The sequence below is a fragment of the Crocodylus porosus genome, unplaced genomic scaffold (genome assembly GCF_001723895.1).
Source record: "Crocodylus porosus isolate Cpor-Errol unplaced genomic scaffold, CroPor_comp1, whole genome shotgun sequence".
NCBI classification, from domain to species: Eukaryota; Metazoa; Chordata; order Crocodylia; family Crocodylidae; genus Crocodylus; species Crocodylus porosus.
The window spans coordinates 63,309,904-63,337,439 of NW_017728918.1; the positions used below are offsets into that span (position 1 = coordinate 63,309,904).

The 27,536-nt window shown below is 43.0% G+C and overlaps 1 protein-coding gene across 1 annotated transcript in view; it reads left to right on the plus strand.

Moving 5' to 3' along the window:
* The window catches only part of BCKDHB (branched chain keto acid dehydrogenase E1 subunit beta), a 295,895-nt gene that overhangs the window by 38,415 nt on the left and 229,944 nt on the right, over positions 1 to 27,536 (plus strand). The window contains 2 exon segments of the mRNA XM_019537671.1: positions 17,455 to 17,588; positions 18,151 to 18,308. Of these exon segments, the coding sequence (XP_019393216.1) occupies positions 17,455 to 17,588; positions 18,151 to 18,308 (292 nt within the window).

Here is a 27,536-nt window from a genome sequence, read left to right on the forward strand (position 1 = left end):
CCCCAAGCCCTGGCCTTAACTGCCTGTAGCTGCCAGGGCTTGTGAGCAGATGCACATGATACCTCTCCCCTTCTCCCCTCATCCCCAAGCTGCTCCTTGTTGGGGTAATCCAGGAAGTGCTGGGAAAGCAGCGACAGAGCAGAATCCCAGACATTTGCTGATATCTTAAAAAACAACCCGGATGGAGATGGGAGGGAGGACCCAAAAAGAGGACATGTCCAGGCAAACCTGGATTATGGTAACCCTAGATAGGTTAGTGCTGTTAATCTCTTTGTCAGTCTCTGTAAGTGCTGATCAAGGCATTTAGCTTTTGAAATTGGATGAAGTGGGAAGCTTAGATGGCATGACTGCATTGCTGTGTGTACTGATTGTACCTGATTGTGGGTAACTGCAGTGTGAACCAGGAGGCGGGTCTTGCATAAGTAGAAAGGCTCTGGTTGCCAGATCACAGCAGCACAGGGCAACAGGCCAGGAAACAGGCGAGTTAGAGTGGGAGTTCAAGTGGGGAGTTGACTGGGGAGTCGTTCAAGACATTTTCTTCCCCCTTCGTTTCCTATAAGTTTCTTGAATAGAAACAAGTGAAGAAGGAAGAGGAATTTTTTTTTCTAGGATATAGCAGCAAAAGAAGGTGCTAGAGAGAAAAGCAACAGGATGACCACAGAATGTTTCAGTGCCAATTCCCCTATCACCGTAAGCTCTTCCATTGCCTGTACTTGTGCATGCTATGTCCGGGCATGGCCACTGGCAACATCAAGACTTCCACCCAGGTTCTGGTCTGGCTTTACAGAGACTGTGGCCTGCATGTCCATGCCAGGAACAGCCAGGTGGGAGAGTGCTTGTGGTGAGAGCTACCTCCTGGTGGAAATTGGGGAATCAGGTAAGAGGAGGAGGTGGATAGGCCTAGAAACGTCCATGAGTGTGAGGCCTGCATTGACTAGATGTACACGGAGACCTCCAGCATCATGGAAGAGGGACAGCCAGAGAAGGCATTGGAAGAGAAAGATGACAAAGGTAGTTTGGAATGTGGAAAATGGAAGCAGTCCTCCAGAGCTGTGGCTGTCCATTTGGAGAACAGGTATGAATCCCTGGAGTGTGCTGGGAATAACGTTTTGATATAGATTGTAGAGAGGCCAATTGGGGGTGGGGGGGAAAGAATCTTCTCAACTTTCTACTCATACACAGGGAGGAATTGGTTGAGAATGTGAAGATGAAAGGTAATTTGGGTGACTGGGAGCATCTACATGAAACATTTACTGCGCAGTTGGGTAATTAACTGCACAGTAAACATTGTGTATCTACATGTGGGCCCCTATTAGGCTGGAATAAATTAATTCAAATTTACTTTGCAGCAGGATAGTACTTATAAATACAAGTACTATCCTGCTGTGGAGTAAAATACTTTGCAGTAGTGCATGTGTACACAGTGCCCTACCTGGTTAGGGCATGAGGGTGCTTCAGTGTAGGGGCTGCCTGCTGCCTAACCCTGCACTGAAGCACCGTTGTGCTTCAGCCACCTCCTCCACAGCACTTTGAGCTAAGGGGAGCAGTCCTGGCTTTCAGCCTGACGGCTGGGGCTACTCCAACCCAGCTCAATGAGCTGTGCATGAATAAACTCTGGAGCTTATTGCTTCTGGGCACATGTTCAAATGGCACATCCAGGAGCAATAAACTCTGGAGCGATAAGCTCTGGAGTTTATTTATGTGCATTAATTGCACATATAAACATGCCTGTGGCAGAATGCTTAGGGCACCTGCCACTTTAAGAGGTCAGGCAGCCCGTGAAGCAGTCTGCAGGTAGGGCCAGGGCTAACTATGGAGTCACCTAACTCAGAAAGCCTGCAGGTGAGGCAAGGCTTGATGGTTAAGTCATCTGACCCAGAAGGAGGGCTGGGTTTGGACAGGTTATAAGCCCAGGTCTTGAGCAGAGCTGACATTAACATCTTGGTAGCCTCTAAGAGAATATTCCCTGAGCAGGATGGCTGCAGCTTTGAAAGGTCAGCATGGAAAATAACATCTAGAGCAGTCTGGAGGTTTGGGAAGGAACTATGGGGGTGGAGGAGGTTTCTGGGGACCCAGTGTGGGGTTCAGGGCCCCAGGAAAGGGCATACATCAGGGCCTGAAGGATCATCTGTTCACCAAGGCCTCCCAAGTGAGGACAAGAAATAATAGGCACAAGCTAATTGAGGATTGCTTCAGGTTAGATATAAGGAAAAACTTCTTTATAAGTACAGTATCCAAGGTTTGGAATAGGCTTCCCTGGGAGGTGGTACAGTCACCCACTCTTCAAAAGTGTCTTGACTCCCATCTTGCTGGGATCATCTGAACCAGCAGTCTTTCCTGCCCAAGTGCAGGGCGGCTGGACCCATAACAGCTAACTAGTGATCTAAATCCAATGATCTGCAAAGTCCCTAAGAAGCGGGCTGAGTGTGAGACCTCTTGGAGGAGTCCGAGAGGTCTGACAGCCAGACGACTGACCCATGGAATCTCACTGGCCTAGTATTTCTGATCCACTTCTGGGGCCACCAGGGAGAACGTGGGAGGGGGGGCACACCACATTGGCTTGGTGATTGGTTGCAGGGGGATTGGTTGTAGCCCCAGAAGGCACTTTCTTTAAGAAAGTGGACAAGACTCCAGAAAAACTTGCAGCCAAGACTCTTGAGAAGACTCCAGCCAAGAGTCGCTGAGCTGGACGGGGGGTGCTTCTGGTCCACTTCCAGGTCCACTGCTGAGCACGCTGGGGAGCCCCCTGCACTCCTGTGGGACACTCCATGCACCTTAGCGTCGCAGTATTCACTAGCCGCCTGCTACCTAGAGGTATGTAGAAACAACATTTAAAGTGGTGTCTATGTCTGAATCACCGAATCTTTCCGAATCTCTCCAAATCCATTCAGAGGGTTCTGATTCAATTCAGAGAAATTTAAATGGTCCTCTGATTCAATTTGGATTCGGAGATTTGGCCACCAAATTGGGTCAAATCTCTGCCGAATTGAATCAGGTACCGAAGCTTTGCACAGCCCCATTGGATACATAACTACTTGGATCATTGTGCTTAGTGAGTAGCCCTCCATGCCTCAGGCTAGTTGGGACATCAAGTCAGGTTCCTTATGAATTTGCCATGGCTCTGGTGTCTAAAGGCATTTATACACATACTTTTTTGTACGAATCCCCCATTTATAACATTGTTTCTTATGAGAAAATTGGTTCTGAGTTACATTTCGAGTTAAGATGCAGTTTTCAGGAACCAATTGTGTTGTAAGTCCGAGGACTGCCTGTACTCCAGTTGAAATCTCACCAATGCTTGGTAGAGTGGAAGAATCACTTCCCTAGTTTTGCTGGAGATGCATCGATTGATGCTTGCCGGGGTATTATTTACCCCATTGGCTACAGTGTCACAATACCAGCTCATGTTCATACTGTGGTCTGTTATTACCCTCAGGTCCTTTTAATTCACGGTGCTGGTCAGTTTGGTGTTGCCAAGCCTGTAGATGTGTAGGAGGCTTTTGGTCCCCAGCTGGAATACTTTACATTTCTTGGCATTGAACTTCATTTGATTCTGATCCAACCAACTTGCTAGCCTGTCTAGGTCCACCTGTATCTGCAGCCTATCTTCAAGATTAATCAAGTGTGCTCCACACGCGAGCTGAGGTGAACTGCACTGCGCCACATGCAGTTGTATAAGTGGCAAAATGCACATCAGTGTGCCAAAAATGGCCGTAGTGTGCTTTTGAACTAAAGCACTTCCAATGTGTTTTACTTCACAAGCATACTACTGCCATTTTTCAGTGCTGATGTGCATTTCACCGCTTATGAAAGTGTAAGAGTCACCATGCTGGGTGCTTTTCAAAGCACTCGGTGCTGTGGTACTTACATATGTAAAAATGGCCTAATATATTAATGATTTAGAAAATGGGATTAAGTGTATGCCTAGCATATTGTGGGGGTGAGTGAGCGGCACCAGAAAAGCTGGGTGGTCTTTGGGGGGAGAGTGAGGGGCACCAGCAGGGCTGGGGAAGGCCTTGGGGGAGAGTGAGGGACACCAGCAGGGCTTGGGAGGCGGGCTTGGGGGGCTTAAAAATCCCAAAATCTGTTATTAAAATTTAAATCAGAGAATTCGTGATATTTTTTTTTTTTATCAGAGAAAACCAGGATCCCTGAATAATGTAGCTGTGAGGGTCTAGGAATTATGTGAGAGGCAAGGATCTTTAAGCTGATATCTCTTGTTGGACCAACTACATAGGCATAGGTGGGTGAGGTAGATAAGCATTTGAATGCAAGAGCCTTTCATTCTGGTCTCTTGCATTTGAAAGCATATCTTACTCTCTCCCAGCTATGCAGTTGGTCCAATAAATGATATCACCCTAAAAATTCCTTGCTTCTCACAAGAGCAGGGTAGATAAAAATTTTCCTGGGATGGTTTAGTTTGGTGGAATCTTGGCTTAAGCAGGGTGATGGATTATGTGACCTTATGAGGTCCCTTCCAGCTCTTCTTTCCTATGAGCTATGTACCTATAAAGCTTTTCAATTTTTTTTTTTTTTATCCTGGAGGGACAAGGGCATGAAGAAAGAAGTGTGGATACTGATGTATGTTGCTGTCATACTGATTTCCGTTGCTGTCACATTGCAAGAAAATTTCTGTTTGGGTCAGCCTTGTGTGGTTCGATCATGCTCTGGTGAGACGCACAATTCAAAATATATGGTTAATCAGGCATGTTCTTTTTTCTTGTAACTTTCAAACTTTACTTTATTAAACAGGTTTTCCAGCTGTACCTATTCACTTGCTGGACATATAGCTAGCCCTATTCACAAGTGATTATAGTAGGGAGAAATTATTTATTTATTTATTATAGCTTTGTTTGTCATATTGTTTCCTCTGCTAGTTGGAAAAGGGCACAAACCTGTTCAGATGGTTGGAGCTAGGGTGGGTTATAAAGTTAGACAGGTTAATTGAAATTGACAGCAGCGTAACATCTTCCTTGGAGGCTGACGCACATAGCTTCAGATAATGTAGGGATACTGCCTTCCCCTGCCGTCAGGAGTCAGCCTGAGGAATTTATGTGCCGTTGTTTGGTTGACGCAGGCAGCAGGAAGAGAGATCTTTTAGGAATCATCTCATTTCCATATAAATGAAGAAAGATGAAAAGACAAAGTGGCTATAGTTTTCTAGTCTGCTTGACTTTAAATTTCACTTGTTGAGTAAATAGCTTGCAAAGGGAAATGCAAATTAATAGCTTGTCTCTTGCTAAAATGATTGCCCCATTTTGTGCCTCAAGAAGTGATAAAGAAGTTGTAGTGTTATTCCTTTGAATGTTAGACTAACTATTATATATAAGGCTTCTTAATAATTTTCATGTATAAAATACAAGTGAAAAATTACAGCAGTATGTGTGTCTGGGACTTAGGTTTAAAATCTTTAAGTAGATTTATAGTGGAAATTATTTACTACTTTTTCCTAGTGAAATGACTTTTCTTCATTTCAAAAAAGAGATTTGTTTGTATTCAGTGTTACTTTTAATTTTTTTTAAAACAAAACTGCAAGTATATATATCTGAGAATAGGACAGTAAGATCAGTTGTGATCCAAGTTGAATTTGTAAGTGGGGGATGGTACTTTTTGTGACACTGGACTGCATGAGTAAAATCTTAAAAGTACCTAACTTAAATTATGGGTTCCTCTCTGGATTATATTACCTGTCTTCTCTATTTGGTTCACAGATGATGCAAGCCATTCAGTGTTCTTATCTACAGCACTTGGTCCTTTAAGCTCATGCTTTTAATTTTGGAAATCCTAGGTTTTAATCAAAGGGAAAAACGGAACACTTTCTACATGGAGCACTTCATTTACCCTTTTATGATTGTCTCTTAGAATCATAGAAAATTAGGATTGGAGTAACTTTAAGAGGTTATCTAGTCCAACGCCCTGATAAGGACAAGATCATTCTTGATTAAACCATCCAAATCACGTATCTGTCTATGCTGCTCTTAAAAACGTGCAGGGATAGAGATTCCATCACTTTTCAGTTTAGCCCATTCCAATGCTTAGCCATTGGCATAGTGAGAAAGGTCTTCCGAATATCCAACCTAAATTTCCCAAGCTGAATTTAAGACCATTGCTCCTCTTGTCCATAGGGCCACAAAGAATAGTTTATCATCATCCTGTTTATAATCATCCTTCAGGTTATAATCTGTTCTTCAGACTAAACAGTTATAATTTTTTCTTCTTTTCCTTGTAAACCACATTTTTCAGAACTCTAATATTTTTGACATTTTCTGCTGGATTCTTTCTAATTTGTCCACCTTTTTCTTGAAGTGGAGAGCCTAAAACTGGACACAGGACTCTAGGTGAGGCCTTACTGGTACTGATTAGAGAAGGAAAATTACTTTCTTTGATTTGCAAGTCACACTTAGCCCAATCTGCTGTTGGCCTTTTTTTTTTGCAACCAGAGCAAAATGTTGGCTCATTTATTTTATGGTTCCCTTGTCTTTTTCTCTACTACTGAAGCCAGTCATTCCCCAGTCTGTATTTATGCGCTTGATTTTTCTGCCCTCCGGGTCTCTTGTTCTCATTGAATTTAATTTGATTAATTTTGAACAAATTCTCCAGTTTATCAAAGTCATTCTGAATCCTAATCCTGCCCCTCAAAGTGGCAGGAAGGAAGTCTTAAAATGTTGAGACACAATGTTGACAAAATTATTGGATTTGTCTTGGATTTGCAACAGGGGCAACAAGTGTTCTCATACTTCCTGACTAGTTACCTTAAGTGCCTGTACACAAATGCACAGAGCCTGGAACATGAGCAGGAAGAATTGGAAGTCCTTGCACAGTCACAGAACTATCATGTGATTGGAATAACAGAGACTTAGTGGGAAGCTCACATGACCGGAGCACTGTCATGGATGGGTACAAACAGTTCAGGAGGGACAGGCAGGGGAGAAGAGGAGGAAGAGTTTTACTTTATGCAAAAGAGCCATATGATTGCTCAGCGCTCTAGTATGAAACTGGAGATAGGCCTGTTGACAGTCTCTGGATTAAGGTTAGAGGGGAAAGCAGCAAGGGTGATGCTGTAGTGGGTGTCTGCTGTAGACCTCTAGACTAGAAAGAAGTTGTGGATGAGGCTTTCTTCAAACAGCTAGTGGAAGTTTCCTGATCACAGGCCCTGGTTCTCATGGGGGGACTTCAATCACCCTGACATCTGCTGGGAGGGCAATACAGCAGTGCAATCCAGGAAGTTTATGGAGAGTGGAGACAACTTCCTGGTGCAAGTGCTGGAGTGGCCAACTAGGGGCCATGTCTTCTTGCCTGCTGCTTCCAAATGGGGATGAATTGGTGGGGAATGTAGTAATGCAGGGGTTGTCAACTGGGGGTATGTGTACCCCTGGGGGTACTTGGGAAGGCCCCAGGGGACATGTGGCAGTGGTACAGAGGGCAGGGCCGCAAGCACTTTGTGCTGCTTGCACCGCCACACGCTACTGGCACTTTTGTTTTTGCCGGTGTTGTGTGCCACTGGTGCTTTTGGTTTTGCCGCTGTGCACTGCATGGGTGACTTCCCCCTGGTTGCTGATTGGCTGCTGGGGGACCCCCACTCATCAGTCAGTCACGGGGGACTCCCTGCTTCTTGACTAGCCACCAGGGGTACAACAACCAAAAAGGGTTGGAAACCCCTGTAGTAGTGGCATGGCAGCTTAGGTAGCAGCAACTATGAAATGATTGAGTTCAGGCTCCTGAGGAAAGGAAGGATGGAGAGCAGTAGAGTAAGGACCCTGGACTTCAGAAAGGCAGACTTTGACTCGCTCAGGGAAACTCATTGGCAGGATCCCCTGGGAAGCCAGACGGGGGCAGAGGAGTCCAGGAGAGCTGGCTGTAGTTTAAAGAAGCCTTACTAAGAACGCAGGAACAAACCATCCTAAGGCGCAGGAAGACTAGTAAGTATGGCAGAAGATGAGCTTGACTTAGCAAGGAATCTTCAGTAAACTAAATCACAAGAAGGAGGCTTATAAGTGGAAACTTGGACAAATAACTAGGGAGGAGTATAAGAGCATTGCTCAGGCAGGCAGGGATGAAGTCCAGAGGGCCAAACTACAATTGGAGTTGCAGCTAGCAAGGGATACAAGAAGGGTAACAAGAAGGGTTTCTACAATCCTATTGATAGCAAGAGGAGGAGCTGGAAAGTGTGGGACCATTACTGAATGGGGGAGGCAACCTTGTGACAGGATGCAGAAAAGGCTGAAGTGCTCAATGCCTTTCTTGCCTCACTTGTCACAGGCAAGGTCAACTCCCAGACTACTGCATTTGTCAGTACAGTTTGGGGAGGAGGTGAGTAGCCAACAGTGGTGGGGAAAAAAAGGGTTAGGGACTATTTAGAAAAGCTGGACATATACATATGTGGGGCCAGATTGGATGCACACAAGGGTGCTGAGGGAATTGACTGATGAGATTTCAGAGCCACTGGCTAGTATCTTTCAAAAATCATGGCAATCAGGAGAGTTCCTGGATCACTGGAAAAGTACAAACATAGTGCCTGTATTTAAGAAAGGGAAAAAGGAGGATCCAGAGAACTGCAGCCTGGTCAAATTCATATCCGTCCCTGGAAAAATCACGGAGCATATCCTCAAGGAAGCCAATTCTAAGCACTTGGAGGAGAAGAATATGATTAAGAGCAATTGGCATGGATTCACCAATGGAATTCATGCCTGACCAACCTGATTGCCTTCTATGATGAGATGACTGGTTCTTTGGATGTAGGGAGACCAGTGGATGTGGTGTACCTTTATTTTAGCAAGGCTTTTGATAAGTCTCCCACAACATTCTCCCAGGCAAGCTAAGGAAGTATGGGCTGGATGAACAGACTGCAAGGGGGATAGAAAACTGGCTAAATCATCAGGCTTAGAGGGTAATAATCAATGGCTCAATGTCTAGTTGGCAGATGATATCAAGTTGAGTGCCTTAGGGTTTGGTCCTGGGGCCAGTTTTGTTCAATGTCTTCATCAACAAGCTGGAAGATGGTATAGACCCTCAGCAAGTCTGCAGATAACACCAAGCTGTGGGGGAGTAGTAGATAGGCTGGAGGGTAGGCTAGGATTCAGTGACCTAGACAAATTGGAGGACTGGGCCAAGAGAAATCTCATGCGGTTCCACATGGGCAAGTGTAAAGTCTTGCACTTAGGATGGAACAATCCTGAGCACCAATACAGGATGGGGTCTGACTGGCAGGGCAACAGGTCTTCAGAAAAGGACCTGCGGTTACAGTTGGCAATAAGGTGAATATGAGCTAACAGTATGCCTTTGCTGCATAGAAGGATAATGGCTTACTAGGCAGTATTGGTGTGTGGGCTTCCAGCAGGTCAAGGGAAATGATTATTCCCCTCTTCAGCACTGGTGAGGCCACATCTGGGGTCCTGTGTTCAGTTTTGGGTCCCTCGTTACAGAAAGGATATAGACAAATTGAATAGAGTGCAGCAGAGGGCAAGAAAAATGGTGAAGGGGTCGGGTCACATGACTTATGAGAGTCTGAGGGAACTACGCTTATTTAGTCTAGAGAAGCAAAGACTGAGAGGGGATTCAATAGCAGCTTTCAACTATCTGAAGAAGTTTTGGAAGAGGATTGAGCTAGGCTGTTCTTAGTGGTAGCAGATGACAGAACAAGGAGCAACTGTCTCAAAGTTGCAGCAAGGGAAATTTAGAGGAAGAATTTTCTCACTAGGAGGGTAGTAAAACACTGGAACAGGGCACCCAGAGAGGTTGTGGAATCTCCTTCCTTGGAGGTTTTTAAGACCCGGCTAGACAAAGCCCTGGCTGGAATGATCTAGTTGGTGATGGTCCTACTTTGAGCAGGGGGTTGGACTAGATGACCTCCTGAGGTCCCTTCCAACCCTAATTTTCTATGATTCTATTATGGAAAAGAAGAAACATTTAGAAATAATATTGAAGAGAATTAGAGGTGTACTGATAAAGATTTTCTTGGCCAATTACCAATACTGATAACCAATTATTAACCAACCATATTGACTGATGTCAATTTGATAACTGATATTTAGTAATAATGCAAGGCCTTTTAAACAACTGACATAAGTAAACTTTTTTTGGTATGCTCCAGCAGCCTCCTGCATTTCGTATATCAGTGTCTGCATGCGGAAAAATGGTGGTGGGGACACGTGAACTTAGCGTCCAATGAACTTTAGTTCAAGTGCCTCTGCCACCTTTTGATGCATAAGATACTGTGACATTTTGATTAGAGGGGCTTTGACAACTACTGTCATTAAAGCACCACCCTCTCACTCATGAAGCATGTGTAAAAGTGCCCAGGCCAGCTGCAGTAGGTGTGGTTTGCCCAGCAGTGCCTGTGACTCGCTGTGTGGAGCCCTTCAGATCCTGCTCTTCCACATGATGCCCTTGAACTCTGGCCTGGAGGCATCTGCCTGAGCCTGTCCAGCAGGCCTGAGGGGGAAGGCATGAGCCTTTCTGACTCTGTAGGGCCTGGCTTTTTGCTCTTCTCCCTCTGCCCAGGGCAGGGACATGGGACCATTGCAGTGCTGGAGAAACCAGGTCATTCCTTCCCTGTAGCTGGACCCCAGGCCCTGGGAGCTGGACTCCAGTGGGTGGAAGGGCCCCTTCCACTCTTTGTGCTGCCAGTGCCTGGGGCAGGGCAAACCCCCATGCCCTGTGTGGAAGGCTGAATTGACGTGACCCTGGGACGAGCAGGACCCAGTGCAGCTGAGGGGTCGTGAGAGGACCTTGCTGGGTACAGTGGAGGGGTAGCGGCTGCCTCAGCTCCTGTGAGGCTCTGCCCATGGTCCCTGGGGCACAGACCCCCATCCCTGGTCACTGCAGGCCAGGCCAGGTTGGGCAGTTCCACCTGCCCCTTCCCACTCCAGTTATATTTCTGCAGCATTCAGCACCATTTACAGGACCCACCCTGGCCCCAGCCTGAAGTCCATGCCACACCAGCTGCTCCACTCCACCTTGGCCTAGCCTGGCCTGCTGGTGAGGGGATGGGGTTGGGGGTGGAAAATGGCTTGGGCCCCCATATCTGGATTGGGTGCTCCATGCTCAAAGTCACCCTGGCTCATGGGAGGGAACCAAGGAGTCCAGGGGCTTTGGCCCCGCAGATGAGAAGGAACCCAGGCATCTGGGGCCCCAGCTAGAAGGCATAATTATCAGTAAATATTATAGGTTACAACAGCCCAAAAAAGCCAATAGACAATGTCATTTCCCTTTTATTGGTGCTGATCTGATAGGCAACTGATATATTGGTACACCTCTAAAGAGAAATGCACTCAGTTGGAAATCCAGAGAGGAACAAATTTATGCATTTCTGTCAGATCAGGTGTAGAGATGGAGCCAGTTTGAAGATGGTTATAGAAGGAATTGCAGTAGGTGATCATTGTTTTAAGATGAACATCAAGGAAATGAAAACATGGAGCATGGCAGATCTCTGGGAGATCCTCTGCTGAACATTTTGAACTTATGGATGAAGAGATGTGCTATGGTGATGTCACATTCAAACACAAATAAATGCTTTTTTCATATTTAATGCATGTTTCCTTACTTCTGGATATTATATATAACAGTGGTTTTCAATCTTTTTTCATTTGCAGACCCCTAAAACAAATTTGAATGGAGGTGTGGACCCCTTTGGAAATTTTAAATGGAGGTGCGGGCCCTTTTGTATTGGAAGCATGGGTATTCATGTACTTTTGACTAATCTTTCATGGACTCCTTAGATATAGTTTGTGGCCAGCCACCATCACATCTGTGGGAACTGTGGCAATGTGTAGTCAAGAATGCAAGAATCCCAGGGCCAGAAGGAGAATGTGTAAGACAGACCTCCTTGGGTTGAGTTTAACATTCTGGCCCCTACACCCTGGACTGTGTGTCAATATTGTATTAGGAAGTCAGTGATTTTAAGAATAAAAATAAGCTTGGTATCGGGGACTGAGAACCTAGACTCCCTCCTCTCCACGGAATATCTAGACTCAGAGTCCAGTTTCTCTAGCTAGTTGTCCTAGTCCTGTCAGCTTTACGTGAGACTTAGGCAACTAGATGAATGATTTGGATCTGGCTAAAAACAATATGGTGAGCAGAGGAAATGCTGCCTGGTCACGTGGTGCTACTGGTATTACATCTTTGCTCAAACAGTTATACAGCCCAGTCTTAAAGTAAGAGAATTTTATGACCACACCCAGAAAAATAGATTGTGAGGCGCTGAGGGAGTGCACTGAAAAAGATCAGAAGTGGTTATGCCTATAGCCTGGTGACTGTAACAGCCTTTGTGGCCTTTTGGAGGCAGAATAGCACAATGCATAAATTGCCTCCAGTTTCTCATATACACTGTTTTATTAAAATAGCCTTGCCATCCGATAAATGACAAGACTGTGTTCTTTCATGTTGCTCTGGCAGTACTTTCCTGGCCCAGTGCACTTGCTGGTTTATTGATCCTTAACCTTGTAGAAAGGTCTTCTGACTAATATCCCTGGAAAATGATGTCCTTTATCCACAGAACAGGTATAATATTATTTGTGGCTGTGAAATTTTTGCCCTGTTGCCAACTGTGAATGGTATAAAAGCGATTCCTTCCTAATGCTTTTTCAATCCAGCTGAAGTCCAGCAAAGTGACCTTTTTTGCTACTCACTTTCTTATACACATTCTAGCATGGAGAATTAATATAAATGAAACTTGCTTTGTAAATCTTCCCCACACTGGGCTTTTCCACTGCATACCATTATTTGTGTCTATTTAGGATATAAGCTCTCAAGGGCTGGAACTATCTTCCTGTGTGTACAGTGCTGAATACTATGTTAGTACTAAAGGTTGATGAATAGAAGTGCATAAAAATATGCCTACTAGGAATGCAATTGAGGCATGCCAATCACTTTTAAATCACAAACTGCTATTAGATAATATTGACATTCTGCTATTGTGTTGGGTATTGACTACTTTCTGTCATTGTACTTACTAAGGCTTATTAACTATGGTTTTTCTCTGATGTGTACCAGGCTACAAAAGATCCACATCTTGAAATCATTTTGCATGTTATCCTGGGAATCAAAATTAATTCAATTTTGTCAAGTAGTAAAAAGTTATCATATCTCAAAATGCTATCATAATTGACCAGATGAAGATCATGTTTGTGTGACCAATTGCTAGACATCCATCCAACAATCTAGCTTCCTTTAAAATGAATAATCCTTTATAATTATTGTACTAGTTATTGTAATATTTTGCATGTGTGCATTACAAAGAGTATGCTTTTAATTTTATTATTTCTAATGTAATGCCCTCCCCCGCCACCCACAACTTCTAACCGGTAAGAAATCCTTGTGCTCAAGCCTTTTTTCCAAAAAAAGGATACTAAAGCTAAAAGCCCCCTGGTAATGAGTTTTGGAAGAGAAAGCAGCTCAATAATCAACATATTTGTCATTTAACCCCAAGTCTTTGTTTGAAAACTGATTTAAAAGAAATGAGTTGTGAGACACAGAAGTAGAATTCATGAAGGTTTAGGCAAGTAGGTTAAGAAAATAATGCATTAAAAATGGAGAGAGAACTCTTGAAGTATTTGAAAGTTTCCTTTATACTCCACCTTTTGTGCAAGACTATAAAATCACTGAAAGTACAGTCAACCTTCATTATAACAACCTCCCATAAGACCAGGGGAAAATTAATTAAAAAGTGTGTCTCTGCTATAATCGAGTTCAGGTGCAGATCCAGGATTTGGCAAAGGGAGATGTGAGAGCAGCCACCCATTCTCCTGGGGTGGCTGCATCCCCTGCTCCCAGCAGCCTCCTCTTCAACCCACTGGTATGGACAGACTGCACCATGGGAACCTCTGGGGATTTTTTTAAAGTCCCCCAAACAGGTAAGAATCTTACCCCTTTTCCTCTCCTGGGCACAAAGGCATGTGCCTCTCCCCTCCCCACCCCTCCCTCTCTCCATTCCCTGCCTGCCACTGCTGTCCCAGGGGTGGGGGAGCTTTAGGGCCCTTGCTGCCCCAGTCAGGATGTGTGGGGCCTGGGCTCAGTGACAGCAGCAGCAGATGTGGTGGACAGAGGGGGGTGGACTCCTCCACCCTGGCCAACACTTTAGGAGCAGATAGGCAGGAGTCTCCCTTACCCCACATCACATCTGTTGCTGCTGCTGGTAGAGCTACAGCTGAGCCCAGCCCCTATGCAACCTGACTGGAGCATGCAGGAGCAGATTTGAAGCTTCCTCCACATGAGGGGCAGCGAGGAAAGCAGCAATGGTGAACTGGGGAAGGGGACAGGGACATGCCTTTGAGCATGGAGGGGAATTGGGGGATTCTTACCTGCTTTGGGGTCTTTAAAAAGTCCCCAGAGGCTCCTGTGGCACGGTCCAATCCAAAAGGGGAGAGGTGTAGCTACCCAATGCACTCTCTGTGGATCTGCCCTGATAGGTTTAGTCAGTTTTCTGCCTCATAATAAGAAAATTGCTTCATACCGGGCACATCTACGCAGGACATTTGCTGCAGAGTAGACTAACTAGCTCCACAGTAAACAACCTGGCATCTACACATTAGGCTGCAGGAAACTAATAAATTCCACAGTAGGGTAGTACTTGTAAATGCAAGTACTATCCTGCTGCGGAGTTTTTAGTCTGTAGCACTACACATGTAGACACTGATGCAGCTGCCTAGAGCACGAATGTGCTTCAGTACGGGGGATGCCTGCCAGCTAGCCCCATAACAGAGCACCCCTATGCCCTAGCCAGCCCCTCTGCTGCATAATGAGCCGGGTCAGAGCATCCCTGGGCTGGCAGGCTGACCCCCTAGGTCCCCTGCTAGCTGGGGCTGCTCTGACCTGGCTCAGCATGCTGCAGTCCTGGGCACATGTAAATACAGTGCCTGGGAGCAATAAATTCCAGCACAATAAGTGCTGGAGTTTACTGTTCTGCATTAATATGCATGTGTAGCCGTGCACACTGTTGAGAATTGGTAAAAGCCAAAAGGTTTTATAAGCAGGGTTCTTTATAATGGGGATGTACTGCATCCTGAAAGCTGTGGGTAGCCCAGCTCACTAGTAATAACATGGGGGGCCTTGATTGTCAGTAACCAATTGTTAATACCAGATGGCAGTTAAGTACCAGTAATAAATGTGCATCTTAGTCATGTTCCTAGAGGGAGTGTTTTTTGTTTGTAACAGTTTAGGGTCAATAGTATCCTCAGCTTTATGCTCGATTCTGGGTGGGGTTGACTCAACTTGCATATTCTGCACCTTTGAAGATCAAACTTTAACTACCTAAGAGTAAAGTAATTTCAAAATACTAGATCCCAAAAGAATGCATCTATTTTTTTAAAATCTCATTACATAAACTGTTGTTTTTTTCCTTTATAATTGAAATAACTTAAAATCTTAATGCATCAGTACTTAACAGGATAGTAACAGCACCTATCGTATTTACTAACACTGGGCCTTGGTGTCATGATATAACGCTGAATCATTCTGGAAGCTTAATGGGTAACAATAAATGGGAGGTGGCTATGGGGCATGTCCACGGTTTTATGTCTACAGCTCTTCTCCTTGAGCTAGTAATTCTGAATGCTTTCAGGTATAAAATTAGTTTGGAAATCCTTGCAGAGAACTGTATTACACAAAGTAATGGTTTCAGCCATTTTCAAAACAGCAAGTAGATGACGAGCCAGAGAACTGCATGACAACAGTGCTGTTCTGCCTGAGTTATTATAGTCTGGTTATACATTTAGGGATAATTATTTTTGTTTTCAGCCCACTAGGATACTATTTAAAGCTTTTGTTTTTTCCTTTACTAGAAGTAGATAGCTTGGCATTCTGTTCCACAGAAACGCTCATGAATAAATTAAAAAGATTTTTCTTGAAACTGATGTTCATAGGATTTCTAATGTACTACCATCTGATTAGATGGCTGATTGACTATTGAATTATTTAGTTCATGAAAGTTATTTCTAACAGCTAGGGTTTCTTTGTTTTTTTAAGTTTTCTATAAGTCTAATCAGCAGCTCTCGGCAGAGTTGTGCAACCTTTGTCAGCTGATGAGTCAGCATAAGAATTGAGTTAAAATGTGAAATTTTATTTTTGCAAAGCTTTTACAATTGAGCATAGAAGGGAGATAAAGGAGATGGTAGTGGCTTTTTGGATCAGTTGGGGAAGTTCTGTTTATTGCATAGGGGTAATGTGCAGTACGGTGAAAATACAATTGTGATTGCTTCCCTGCCCCATGTGTTACCTGGAGGGCTTCATGCTGGGATAGTCCCAGGCAAGGTACAGACAGTCAAAAAGCCTGAGGCTGAATCGATTCAATCTTTTCAGGTTAGTCTAAACTGCACAGATTAAATTGAAGCAGAAGTGAACAGGCATTTACCTTTGATTCATGAAATGCAGCCACATGCCTGCAGGGGCTCTGACCAGAAGCTGGGGGGCACTAAAGCATAGATCTCTGGCTGTATGTTTACTTCTTCTTCCTGCTGCCCCCAAGGTCTCTGGGATTTACAGTCCAAAATTAAAGCAGCAGGAGTCTGCAGGTTTGCTCATCACTTCCTCTTCCTGCTTCCAGGTACCTCTGGGATTTGTAGTCCACAGTTGCAGCCAGCCAGCAATAAGCTGGAGTGGGGGAAGGGGTGAGCTTCTGTTCTGTTACAGGTTTAAACCAGTTTCTGATCACTTAAATTGGTTTGTGTGTAACTTCTGGCCCTAGTGCCAAATTATGCTTGCTTGCAGTTGATGAAGTAGAGAACGGGGAACTAATGGGAAGCTTTAAAAAGTGAAGATATAAACAGAACCATGAGCAAAAATGACTATTTATATGTTTTTGCATGTATGCTAAAGATCCAAAGTTTGTTATGGGGTGTTTTGTGGCTGCAATATAGGGTCGATGTTCTTCCGGAGCTTTTGGGCATATACTTAGTATGTGATTATCAGGATTCATGGAGGGCTGAGCTTAATAAACTGGCTAATCCCTTTCAGTTCTGTGATTCCTGTTATGCTCTGAGTACTTTTTTACTCAACACTTCAGGAATTAGAAAATGCTTTCTCTTCTTTCCCTCCTCCCCACTTTTTTTTTTCTCTTCAGTCTTTTCCTTTAACAGACAATCTGGCTTGTTTTCACAGAAGTACCTCAGCATGTAAGGGAGGGTGTTCTTGCAGTTAGAACAAAAGACTGGAAATAATGTGTTCTGGTTTCTATAACTGGCTCTTCCACTGTGAGCTTGGGCAGGTTATTTTAGCTCTTGCTTCCCCCATCCCCCCACTTTAAAAAACCACCAAAGAACAAAGACAGTTATACTCCTGTGCATCACCAATATATTTGTTAAATTTAATTAATTTTTCCTAATTTATATTTTTATTTGTATATAGAAATCATATATGCACAAAAGTATGAGATTTAATGAGGTGCATCATTTTGGGCACAAAAAAGGTAAAATGTGTTTCTATTTACAGTTTAATGTATTAAAAGCTCTCCTTGTTTTTCAGGTAAAGACAGAGTTTTCAATACACCATTGTGTGAACAAGGAATAGTTGGATTTGGTATCGGAGTTGCAGTTACTGGTGCTACAGCCATTGCAGAAATCCAGTTTGCCGACTACATTTTTCCAGCATTTGATCAGGTTAGTTTAGATGGTTTTAGAGAAGTTAAGGGACCCAAATGATGTAAATAATACTACTGGTAGATGAGAAAGTGAACATCAAAATTAAGATTTTACTCCCATAATTGCATGTATTTTCACAGTCATGAGTGTTGCTGACATTTACATATGCTTGAGGTAACTGGAAATGTACAAGAGTCAAGTTAAAAGCCAAAAAGAGTAGGCCAAAGAAAGCCATATGAGATTAGGTACAACATGTTCAGTAGAAATGATATGAGAGTGGGATTTAGTAAGCTTGGATTCTGTTTTCAGCTCTGTCACTGGCTTCTTGTTGGATGTTGTTTCAAACCATTGTTAGGGAGTGCCTTCCTACCATTTTGTTTTAGAAAAATAGCATGTTTTTGGAAGAGAGGTGAAGAAGAACATATTATTCTCAGGATACCTTGCTGTTGACTATAAAGAAATCAGCATTGTGGGATGATCACTGTGTGTTTCTGTACACATAATTTTACATGCTGTTGACATTAATATTGATCACATATAGAAAAGATTTTTGAAATGGTTATTTTTCTCTCTTATGCAGATTGTTAATGAAGCAGCAAAATATCGATATCGCTCTGGAGATCTCTTCAACTGTGGAAGTCTCACAATACGAGCACCTTGGGGTTGTGTAGGTCATGGTGCATTATATCATTCTCAAAGTCCAGAAGCCTTTTTTGCCCACTGTCCAGGAATAAAGGTGCAGTAAGTTTGGGGGTTTATTTTGGTTTTTATTTGTTTTTTGGGGAAGGGGGGAGGCCTTAATATTGTCTAACAATCTGAGCAAGCAAGACTAAATGCTGTGTTAAAGAGACTAACCACTGCTTTTGAGGCTCATTATGGGTTACTTTAAGTCCTAGGCATTTGAATCTAGGCAATTTTATTTCTGCAGACAGGTGGGAAGAGAGAAGGAAAATAAAGGCAGCTAAGGCTTTTAAAATATCCTGAATCATAAATTGAATTCAAATTGGCAGAGAGATAAAGCACATCATTTTTAAAAAAGAGATTATAGATATATATTAATTGAAAGCTATGTAAGAGTAGTTTTAACATTGGAAATTAAAATATTCAGCATTTGTACTATCTTAAGTTATTCCAGGTGAATGTTCTGGCATTTAATATTAAAAACTGGTTATATGCACTGTGGTCAGTATATGGTAACTGGCGACTTGGCTATGCATTTTTATGCATCTGTGTTCTCAGCTGTAATATTGCGTTACAGCCTTCTACTGTAGACATCTCTTAATGTTTCAGATCCACAGCTTCTAGACTACAATATCTTTTAGAGAAGGAAAGCAAAGAATGATCAACTTCAAACTCCTGTATGCACTTTATTTCAAAAGTGCATTATGATATGCACATAGTGGAGGGACGAGGGTGGGACTGACCAGTTTAAGTCAGTATTTCTTTGCTAGGAGATTATTATTTGCTAGCTCTCCATTTTCCTCAAATTGAATTTTGCATGGGTTACATGACCATCAGTCTTTTGTGTTGAGGAAATGATTCATAGTTTGATTAATGTAATAGGTTTTGAAGCAGGAGACACATTTATATGATGTTTAAAAAAAAATCACAGCTGTTTCTTGTTTTCTCTGATCATCTGTATATGACGTTGGTACTTCATGAGCGTCAGATTAGGTATTGTGTTTCTTTCTGGAAATCCTTACCACACCTTTCTCTCCCTTCCCCTTAAAAACAAAACAAATGAACCAAATATCATGGAGCACATCCTCAAGGAAGCACATGGAAAAATCATGGAGCACATCCTCAAGGAAGCCATTATATTGTTTGCAGCTGTGTCAGGGTGGGAATACATTTTGTGTTTTTATATTAGGTTACATTATGATATCCCAGAAGTGTTCCAGGGGCTTTCAAGAAATATGCCTGGTCCACATTTGACATAAAAAACAAATCAAAATTGAAGTGTGTACAATTGTCTGTACAACCATTTTCAGTGAGTGCATGAGGAGGAGATTGAGGTGCTCCCTGGCCTCTAGGTTATCATTTCATAGCTTAAACCAGGGGTTGAATGTTGAGTTGTTGTTGTTGTTGTTGTTGTTGTTGCTAGGGAGAACCAAGCAGTGCATGTGTAGGTGAGTACAGATTCAAAGGAATTAACAGTCTGATGATAAAGAAAAGCCAGACAGAAGTACAGGGATCAAGTAAAGTTGCTCATTACAACAAAGAATGAAATGCTGAAAATAATAAATTCGTAACTTCAAGCAGGGAGTTTGGGAATGCAGCAAAGTCAGGAAAAGAAAGGTAAATCAACCAGTTGTCACACTCAAGAAGTCATGGCTCTTCACCCAAGATGGCCAGTTGGACATAAATTCCTTGAAGCCAAGTCCATCTTCCTCTCAGTCTACAGTTATCTTTCTTAAATCAGAAGTTTAAACAAGCTGCTGTTTTCAGTCATATTGCTTTTTCAATCACTGTTTTGTCATGCAAAGAAATACTATCAAACTGATTCCCATTCATCAGAAAAGGATGTGACCATCTATCTTCAATAAAGCAGAAAGTAACCTTTAAAAGCTTTGTAGGTCATTCTAAGATTATTTCAAGTCCCTCTCTTTAGAACCACATGTCTTGGCTAAAGAATACGTAGGGATATCATTATAGGTTGTTTACATAGCCTACCAGCTAGGGAATGATATCTCCGCTTTCCTTTGATAAGAAGTCTCCTAGATTGTAAAGGGCATATTATCAGCTGAAATAGATTACAAAAAAGGGCTGCTGACAAGAAATGAGTGAATAGTATATCCTACGCACGAGCAAATCTAGAGTTTTGAAAAGGGGAGAAGGGGTGCAGAAAGTATGGTGAATTCTTGCATATGGTACAAGACACATTTTTCTGTAATTAAAAAGAATCTAGGACCTTACTGATATGCTAGGGGCCTAGAGCTGTATTATTTAGTTGAAGGTTAAAGCAAACAAACAACTTCATTGCAATGTGCATTAATTTGTAGTATCATCTGTTATGTGGGGAAAATGCAACAAGCTAGGCAAAATAATCAGAAAATGTTTCATTAGTCCTGTAGTCATTAGAATTAGAAGCATGTATCTCAGATTCATAAACCAAAATCTAGTTTCCTTGAGCATCTTGACACTATGTTTTAGTGAAAGATATTTCCTGCGCCTGAGTTAACCTTCTGCACTTTGTAGCTAGAGTTAAAATCAGTCTGCAGAGCTGTGATATAGGAGCTATATTATCAGGAGCAACTAACATATAGCAGAATTGCAGAACAAATGATAGCTTGATTGGTGAAATATCAAGACCATTGAAAAGGAGAGGGTTAACATCTGTAGAATGAAGAGTTTAAAAGAAATGAGAACTTGGATTATAATAAACCATGAAGCCAGCTGACTCTGTATCTGTTGCCTACATAGAATTGCTGCTGTCACCATCAAGTAGTTGTTTTTAAATTTTGGGTGGACCATGAATCAAAGGGGGTGCCCCAACTACATGTGCCCCAATACTATCATGGCTCTTCTTAAAGCTATCTAGAAACTGGTGATGGAGAAGCAATGGATGGTTGATAGTGTGAATGTTATCAGTGTTATTTCCTTAGGTTACCTTTTTTTGTTTTTCCACAAGTGATTGTCTATCTCGGAAAACAAATTTTAGAAATGTGTAAGAAAGCAAAAAATCAATATCTGAAAATAGTAGTACTTAGTCAACTGGGAGACTTCACATTTGTGATCAGGAAATTTAATACCTGTCACAATACAAGATAGTACTTACCCATTTACCTTCCATTTATCCCTGAACCGAATAACTCAGTGGGCATACCTGTAAATATTATGGAGAGTTAGGCTCTTTATATGATGTAGATTAGACAAAATGTGTGGGCTGACTCTGGGCTAGCTGTATTCCATGTCTGTTAATTTTCTGTTTATAAGGAGAAGATAGAGAAAAATATTTATTTGGAACCCTGCTTTATTTCAAGTATTTTCTAGAGTTAAAAGGGTTCCCTGGTATAGCATTTTTTTTCTTCCTGTCTAGACCAACAGCCCATCCTTCTTGTCCAATAACAACAGAATGATATTTCTGGGTTGCTACTATGATAGAAATGCAAGTTACCAGAAGAATTTGCTAAAATTTTCTGTCTAGAAGGGAAATTGGTGTTGAATGCTGAATAGACTTAAGTATTAGGAATTCTTACATTTAAATCCCACTTTTTATATTGAACACTCTCAAATAATTTCCTGCAGCCTGCACTGAAAAATAGCTTCCTGTGAAATAGGACACCGCTAACCACATATATAGTAGAATCTTTGCTGTTTTAGTGATTCATTACTTCCCCAACAACTTATTTCATCCCTGAATTAGGGACTTAAATCTTGTTAAAAAAAATCTGTTTAACCTCCTCCAATTATATTGGTTAAACAATTAACTGATAGCTCACGTCTAGTTTAGTGACCTCTGGCAGGAGCGGCCCTGGCCCCTTATACAGGGAGACTGCCTCTCCGCTTGGTCCCAACTGCTATGGAGGGTGGCGGGGGTAGGCAGACCCACTGTGGGGCTGGGAGTCTTGCTACTATGGTGGGAAGACCCCACCCGACCTCTGTCAGGGCCCAACTCCTCCCTCCCTCCCTGTGGTGGTGGGATCTGGGCACAGGAGAAATATGCAGCCCCAGCTTCATCTGTAGCCCCAACCCCTGCCTGTGGGGATGAGGGGAAGCTGAGGCTGTGCAGTGCCGCTTAGTGGCTTAGCCATGTCTGCTATCTCTCACCCATAGCTCCCCATCAGTGACTTGGGGACCACGTAGTACCACGAACATGGTGAAAATATAAGGGGCCGGGGCTGTTCCTGTCAAAGGTCACTAAATGGTAAGTGGTATAAATACAATCATTGCTTAACTGTTTACATTCCTACCCAGGGTCCATTTGAGGAACACTTCTTTCAGTTCTTTAGTCCCAAACTAAAAGAGAGGGCAGTGCCTGATATGTGACATTCCTAAGGAATAAGGAAAAACAAGGATCACTCAGCCAATTGCAGAATAAACTGTCTATGCTGAGATTGATTTTTCTTGATCTCTTGGCATGTATTAGGGTGGAGACACTCTGCTTCTGCTTTGGACCTGCAACCTTTTCTTTCTACCACCTAACTCCATTCCTGCTGTATCATATCTGCCCCGTGAGAATCAATTACTCTGAAACCAATGAGGTTGACTCAAGTTTGTAAAAACTAACAATTAACAAATCTTTTTTGTTTAGCTGCTCAGATAGGGACCAGAACCTGTGTGAATTTTCTTCACTTAAGCACAAAAATCTTTCAGGTTGTATTTAATTTTCCCTAAGCCTGAGGAAGTGCACGTGTGCCCAAAATCTTGCAGAAAGAGATATATATTTTTTGCAGTTTCTTAATTGGTCTAATAAAGTATCATCTCTGAACCAAGAGTTCTAGAGTTTTGCATTTCTTGCAGGTTGTGTGAGTGAAGGATAAGCCTCACACCTTTTAGAAAAAGGAAATGACAGAGTAAGACATTACTACATTATAATATTAAATTAAGAACCTTGAACAGGAGTCCTCCCAGGTTTCTGCCACCCCCACATGACATCTGCTAATTGTTAAAACTTGCATTTAGTTCAGAAAGTCAAGGCAGAATTTAAATGTAAACTGTCTTAACTGTCAAGGTGACACATTTCAGCTACATTAAATCCATGCAGCATTCTTTTTAAAGCTTAAGTTCATGGTTGTCTGTAAACTATTATAGGCTGAGCTGATAGGACCATCTCTAGTTTCGGTTGCCTAACCCTGCTTTTAAAAAATCTTTAAAGTCTTGTTTTCAGAAGCTTATACATTTGTTGAACTTAGCTTAACATCTGTTTAAAGTCTGTTTCATAGGGTCCTGGAAGACATTTCTTTTAAGTTATGACTACCCAGCCACATAGTGGGGGGGGAAAAAAGGAACCAGCCACAAAATTATTACTCTAAAAATGTGTATTAATTTTGTGGCTGGTTCCCATTGCACCTTAAAATGAACATGCAGCTAGGTGGACCACACTGGGGCTGAAACGAGGTGTGGTGTGGTCCCTGCTGGCTGCCACCACTCCAGCCTTGGTGTGGCCTTGATGCTACCACTGATCAGCAGCTGGCTCCAGGGGCTCAAATCAGCCCAGTAGATCCCTGGAACCATCCAAGAACCAGCTGACTGATGGGTAGCTTTGCAGGGGTACACAGTGGTGCAGAGGGAGCCCAGGATCATAATCCCAGGCTCCCCCTGTACTGGCAAGTAGGGTGTGGTTGGGTTCTGATTGCCAATCCCAAAATCACATGCATATGTAGTATGATAGGTGGTGTGATTGTTGGGCTTGTGGGTCAGATCCCACGGTGCCTTTAACTGAATGTCAGCAGCTATAATGCATACACATGCATGCCAAATTAAGGCTGCTGACAGATATTCATTTAAAGGTGCACAGGGATCTTAACAGTCACATCTCCTTCCATGATACACATGCAATGCAGCATGCATGATTTTGGGATTGGGGATCAAACCCCAATGATGCCTTATTTGCCAGGGCAGGGAGAGCTTGGGATCATAGTCAGCTGGTCATTATCTCAGGCTCTCCCTGCACTGGTAAGGGTGCCTGGCAATCATTTGGCCATTGGTTGGATTGGGACCCCACCAGGGCTCAAACTGGTTACTGTGTGTTGAATATCAGCTAACTGCCAGCTGGCAGGGGCCGCGCCAGGGTTTGAGCCCCAGTGTGGTCCGGGAGCCAGCCAATCATCTGATTGTTGGACACCAACTATACAGGGGCCAGTTGAAGACCCCAGTGTGGTCCACCCTGTCACATGTTCATTTTAAGGCATGATGGAAACCAGCCACACTGTTACACATTTTCTATGTCATAATTTTGTGGCTGGTTCAGAATTTTGTCATGCCATAATTGCCTGAATTGGTGGTTGGGTTACACTTTAAGGCTAGGGACAGACATTACACACAAACCAGTTTAAGTGATCAGAAACTGGTTTAAATCTGTAACAGAATGGATATGTAGTGCACATAAACCAGCTTGAAAATGGCTGAAACTGGTCTGAGATGAGTCTGATACTACAGTCAACCAGCTTTAACTGATTTGGCTCAAACTGGCTTATGCAATGTCTGTTCCAGACCCCTTGCTGGTTTAAATTTAATGTGAGTCCCTCAGCATTTCAGCATGCTCTTTGGGCTGGGCGAGGCTGTCTGCTCCACAGCAGGGCTGGCCTCTCCTCTCTGCTCTCTGGCGGGAGCCTGGCACAGACTTCTAGGCACACCAGGGTCTGCCAGCTTCCCTGTGCTCCCCTGCCCCACCCCTCCAACACTTGCTGCTTAAGTAAAGATCCCTTTCCCCCTCTCCACCACAGCAGGGACTGTAGCCAGCATGTGATATGCTAGCTAATGCCAAGAGGTGTCTGTCTCTCCAGTTTCTCTGGGATAGGCAAACAGAATAGTGACCATTTAGGGCTTTTGGAGCTAATCAACAGGTTGGCTGGTAAGCTGTTTGAGGAGTTTGTTTTCTGCAGAAGTATGACAAAGCAGGGAGGGAGATTTGAAAAGCTCCGTATCATCATCAGATGCATGAACTGAACACCCCCCCACCCTTGACTCAGAGTGCTAGCAGGGGGCTGGGGGCTGGCAACACTCCTGCCCCTTAAGCAGCCAGTGGGGAAAAGCCCGGAACCATGCAGGCAGACATCCCTATGAGAGAGTCCTGCTGGAGCCTGGCCACACACCACGCTTAGCTCAGTTCCCTGCAGAACAGATGGGAGGGCTGTTCTAGCACCCCTTGACTTCTAGCCTGAGCCACTGCAGGCATGTGCCTGAATTTCCTCAGTCCAGAGAGAATGTCTGTCCAGTTTCAAACTAGTTCAGCCTAGTCAGGTTAGACTAACCTGCAAAGATTGTATCAATTCAGGCTCCAGCTTTTTGAATGTCTGTCCATAGCCTAAGACACTAATTGGTTAATGGGTGGCTAAGTGTAACATCTGTCAGGGGCCTCAATTTGTATGGTCAATCACAGTTTTGATGAATTCCTAATGTCTAAGTGTTTTGACTTAATACCTGGCTGTTTTAGCATAGGTTATTGTGTAACCTTGTGAAATACAAACACATTTTTCCATGTAGTAGGGATTATGCCTTTATTTTTCCTCCTAAAAGGGAAAGCACTCTTTTTCCCTTGCACTTTCCTTCCTAATAACTAGATATTTGTGGGGGGAGTATTGAAACTAAGGGACACCTCCTGGTGGTAAGAGAGCTAGCTGCAGGGGAATCTCTACCTAGGCTTTTCAAACCAGTACAAAGAGATTTTTTTGTTGATGGTGCTGAAAGTCTAATCCAGATTTTGTATAACATAACTAGATTCAGGTGATAGCTGAGAATTCCTGGCTTGAATACATTTTAGTTTAATATAAATATGATTTTTCAGTTCTCATTGTATAAGTTAAAGACCCATTAGTAACATTAAAGATGGACATGCTAGCAGGTGACACTTGGATAGGGAGAACAAAATCTATAGTTCTGGAAAAATGTCAAGTAAAAGTATTATTTTCCCTCAGGCTTATGCTGCAGTATACCTCTATATGTAGACATGTGTTTTGTGAGAGGCTTAGTGTTTGTGTTGTAAAGGCTGAGTGTTGGGCAAAAGCAAGGAGCCTAGAATGATTGTCATTGGCTCTGTGTGTCAAGGCAGGTGCAAAATTAAAGGTTATACTGAGGGGTTTAGAGCTAGATGATTTTGAAGAAAATGCTACTTGCCTTTAAGTGGCCAGGCAACTTCCTATTTCATGTGTAGCATAGACCAATGAAAAAGAAAAATAGGATAGCCAAGTAGGTCACAGGTGCCTGTGGATGTGCCATCCTACTGCAGGTAAGGCTAAGTCCTCCTGCAAGTAAAGATAAGTTGTTGCCAATAGGGCCCAATGCTATTTATTGAGACCAGTATGGCATCATTTGCTCTTCACATGTATGTCTGCTCACTGTTATGGCTGTATTAATATCAACTTGGTAGGTTCTTCAGTGTGTATCTGTAATACATATGTAGAAAAATGTACATAGTATCTAGTATCTGCCAGTTTTGAAAAGGTCACCCTGTAACTCTCTAATGCAGAATTTAAAGGTCCCTGTGATAAGAGGATCCCTATATTATTTTGCTTTGGAATTGTATAGGAAATTGTCCCTTCTTAACTAAGATCTTTGAGACATTCTTGATCTGAATTAAAATACATTTCCTTGTGTGAATATGCATACTAAACATTGTTCTCCAAGCTAACCCAAGCTCAAATGGCATCCTAGCATAAAGAACAGATCATAATGACATTGTGAAAGAAAGTTACTTGCTAGTCTGAGAAAGGGATCAATTATCTAAAAATAAGTAAGTCTGATGTTGCCAAAGTAACCATATTGGGCAAATGTGTCTACATCTGGATTCAAAATAAAACCATTGCAATTCTGTGGTTCACCTCTGTCAACAGGACTTTATTTTCTAATTCAGCACAAGCAAAGTTAATATTACTGGGTGCATCTACATGTGCAATTCATGTGAAGCAATAAACTCTGGAGCAGTTTAAGCCAGAGTAAACACATGCAGCGTTTACACATGTGCCCAGGACAGCAGCAATTTGAGCTGGGGCAGAGCAGGCCTTGGTTTGTGGGAGGCCTGGGGGATCAGTCCTGGGCTCTGGCTGTCAGTGTTGGGCTGCAGAGGGGTTGGCTGGGGCACAGCAGCCCAACACAAGAGTGCTGTAGCCATGTGGTTAGGCAGCTGGCAGGAGTCTGGATCCTGCTGGCTGGGCTGACTTTACACAATTTATATCTGCAATTAGTGTCTACACGTGTTTTATCACAGTTAAGTACTCTGCTGTAAGATAGTACTGTCCCTGATTAGTCCTGTCCCCAAGTACTGCCTGCTCCAGGCTGGCCTGCACATGATGAGCAGTAGCAGCT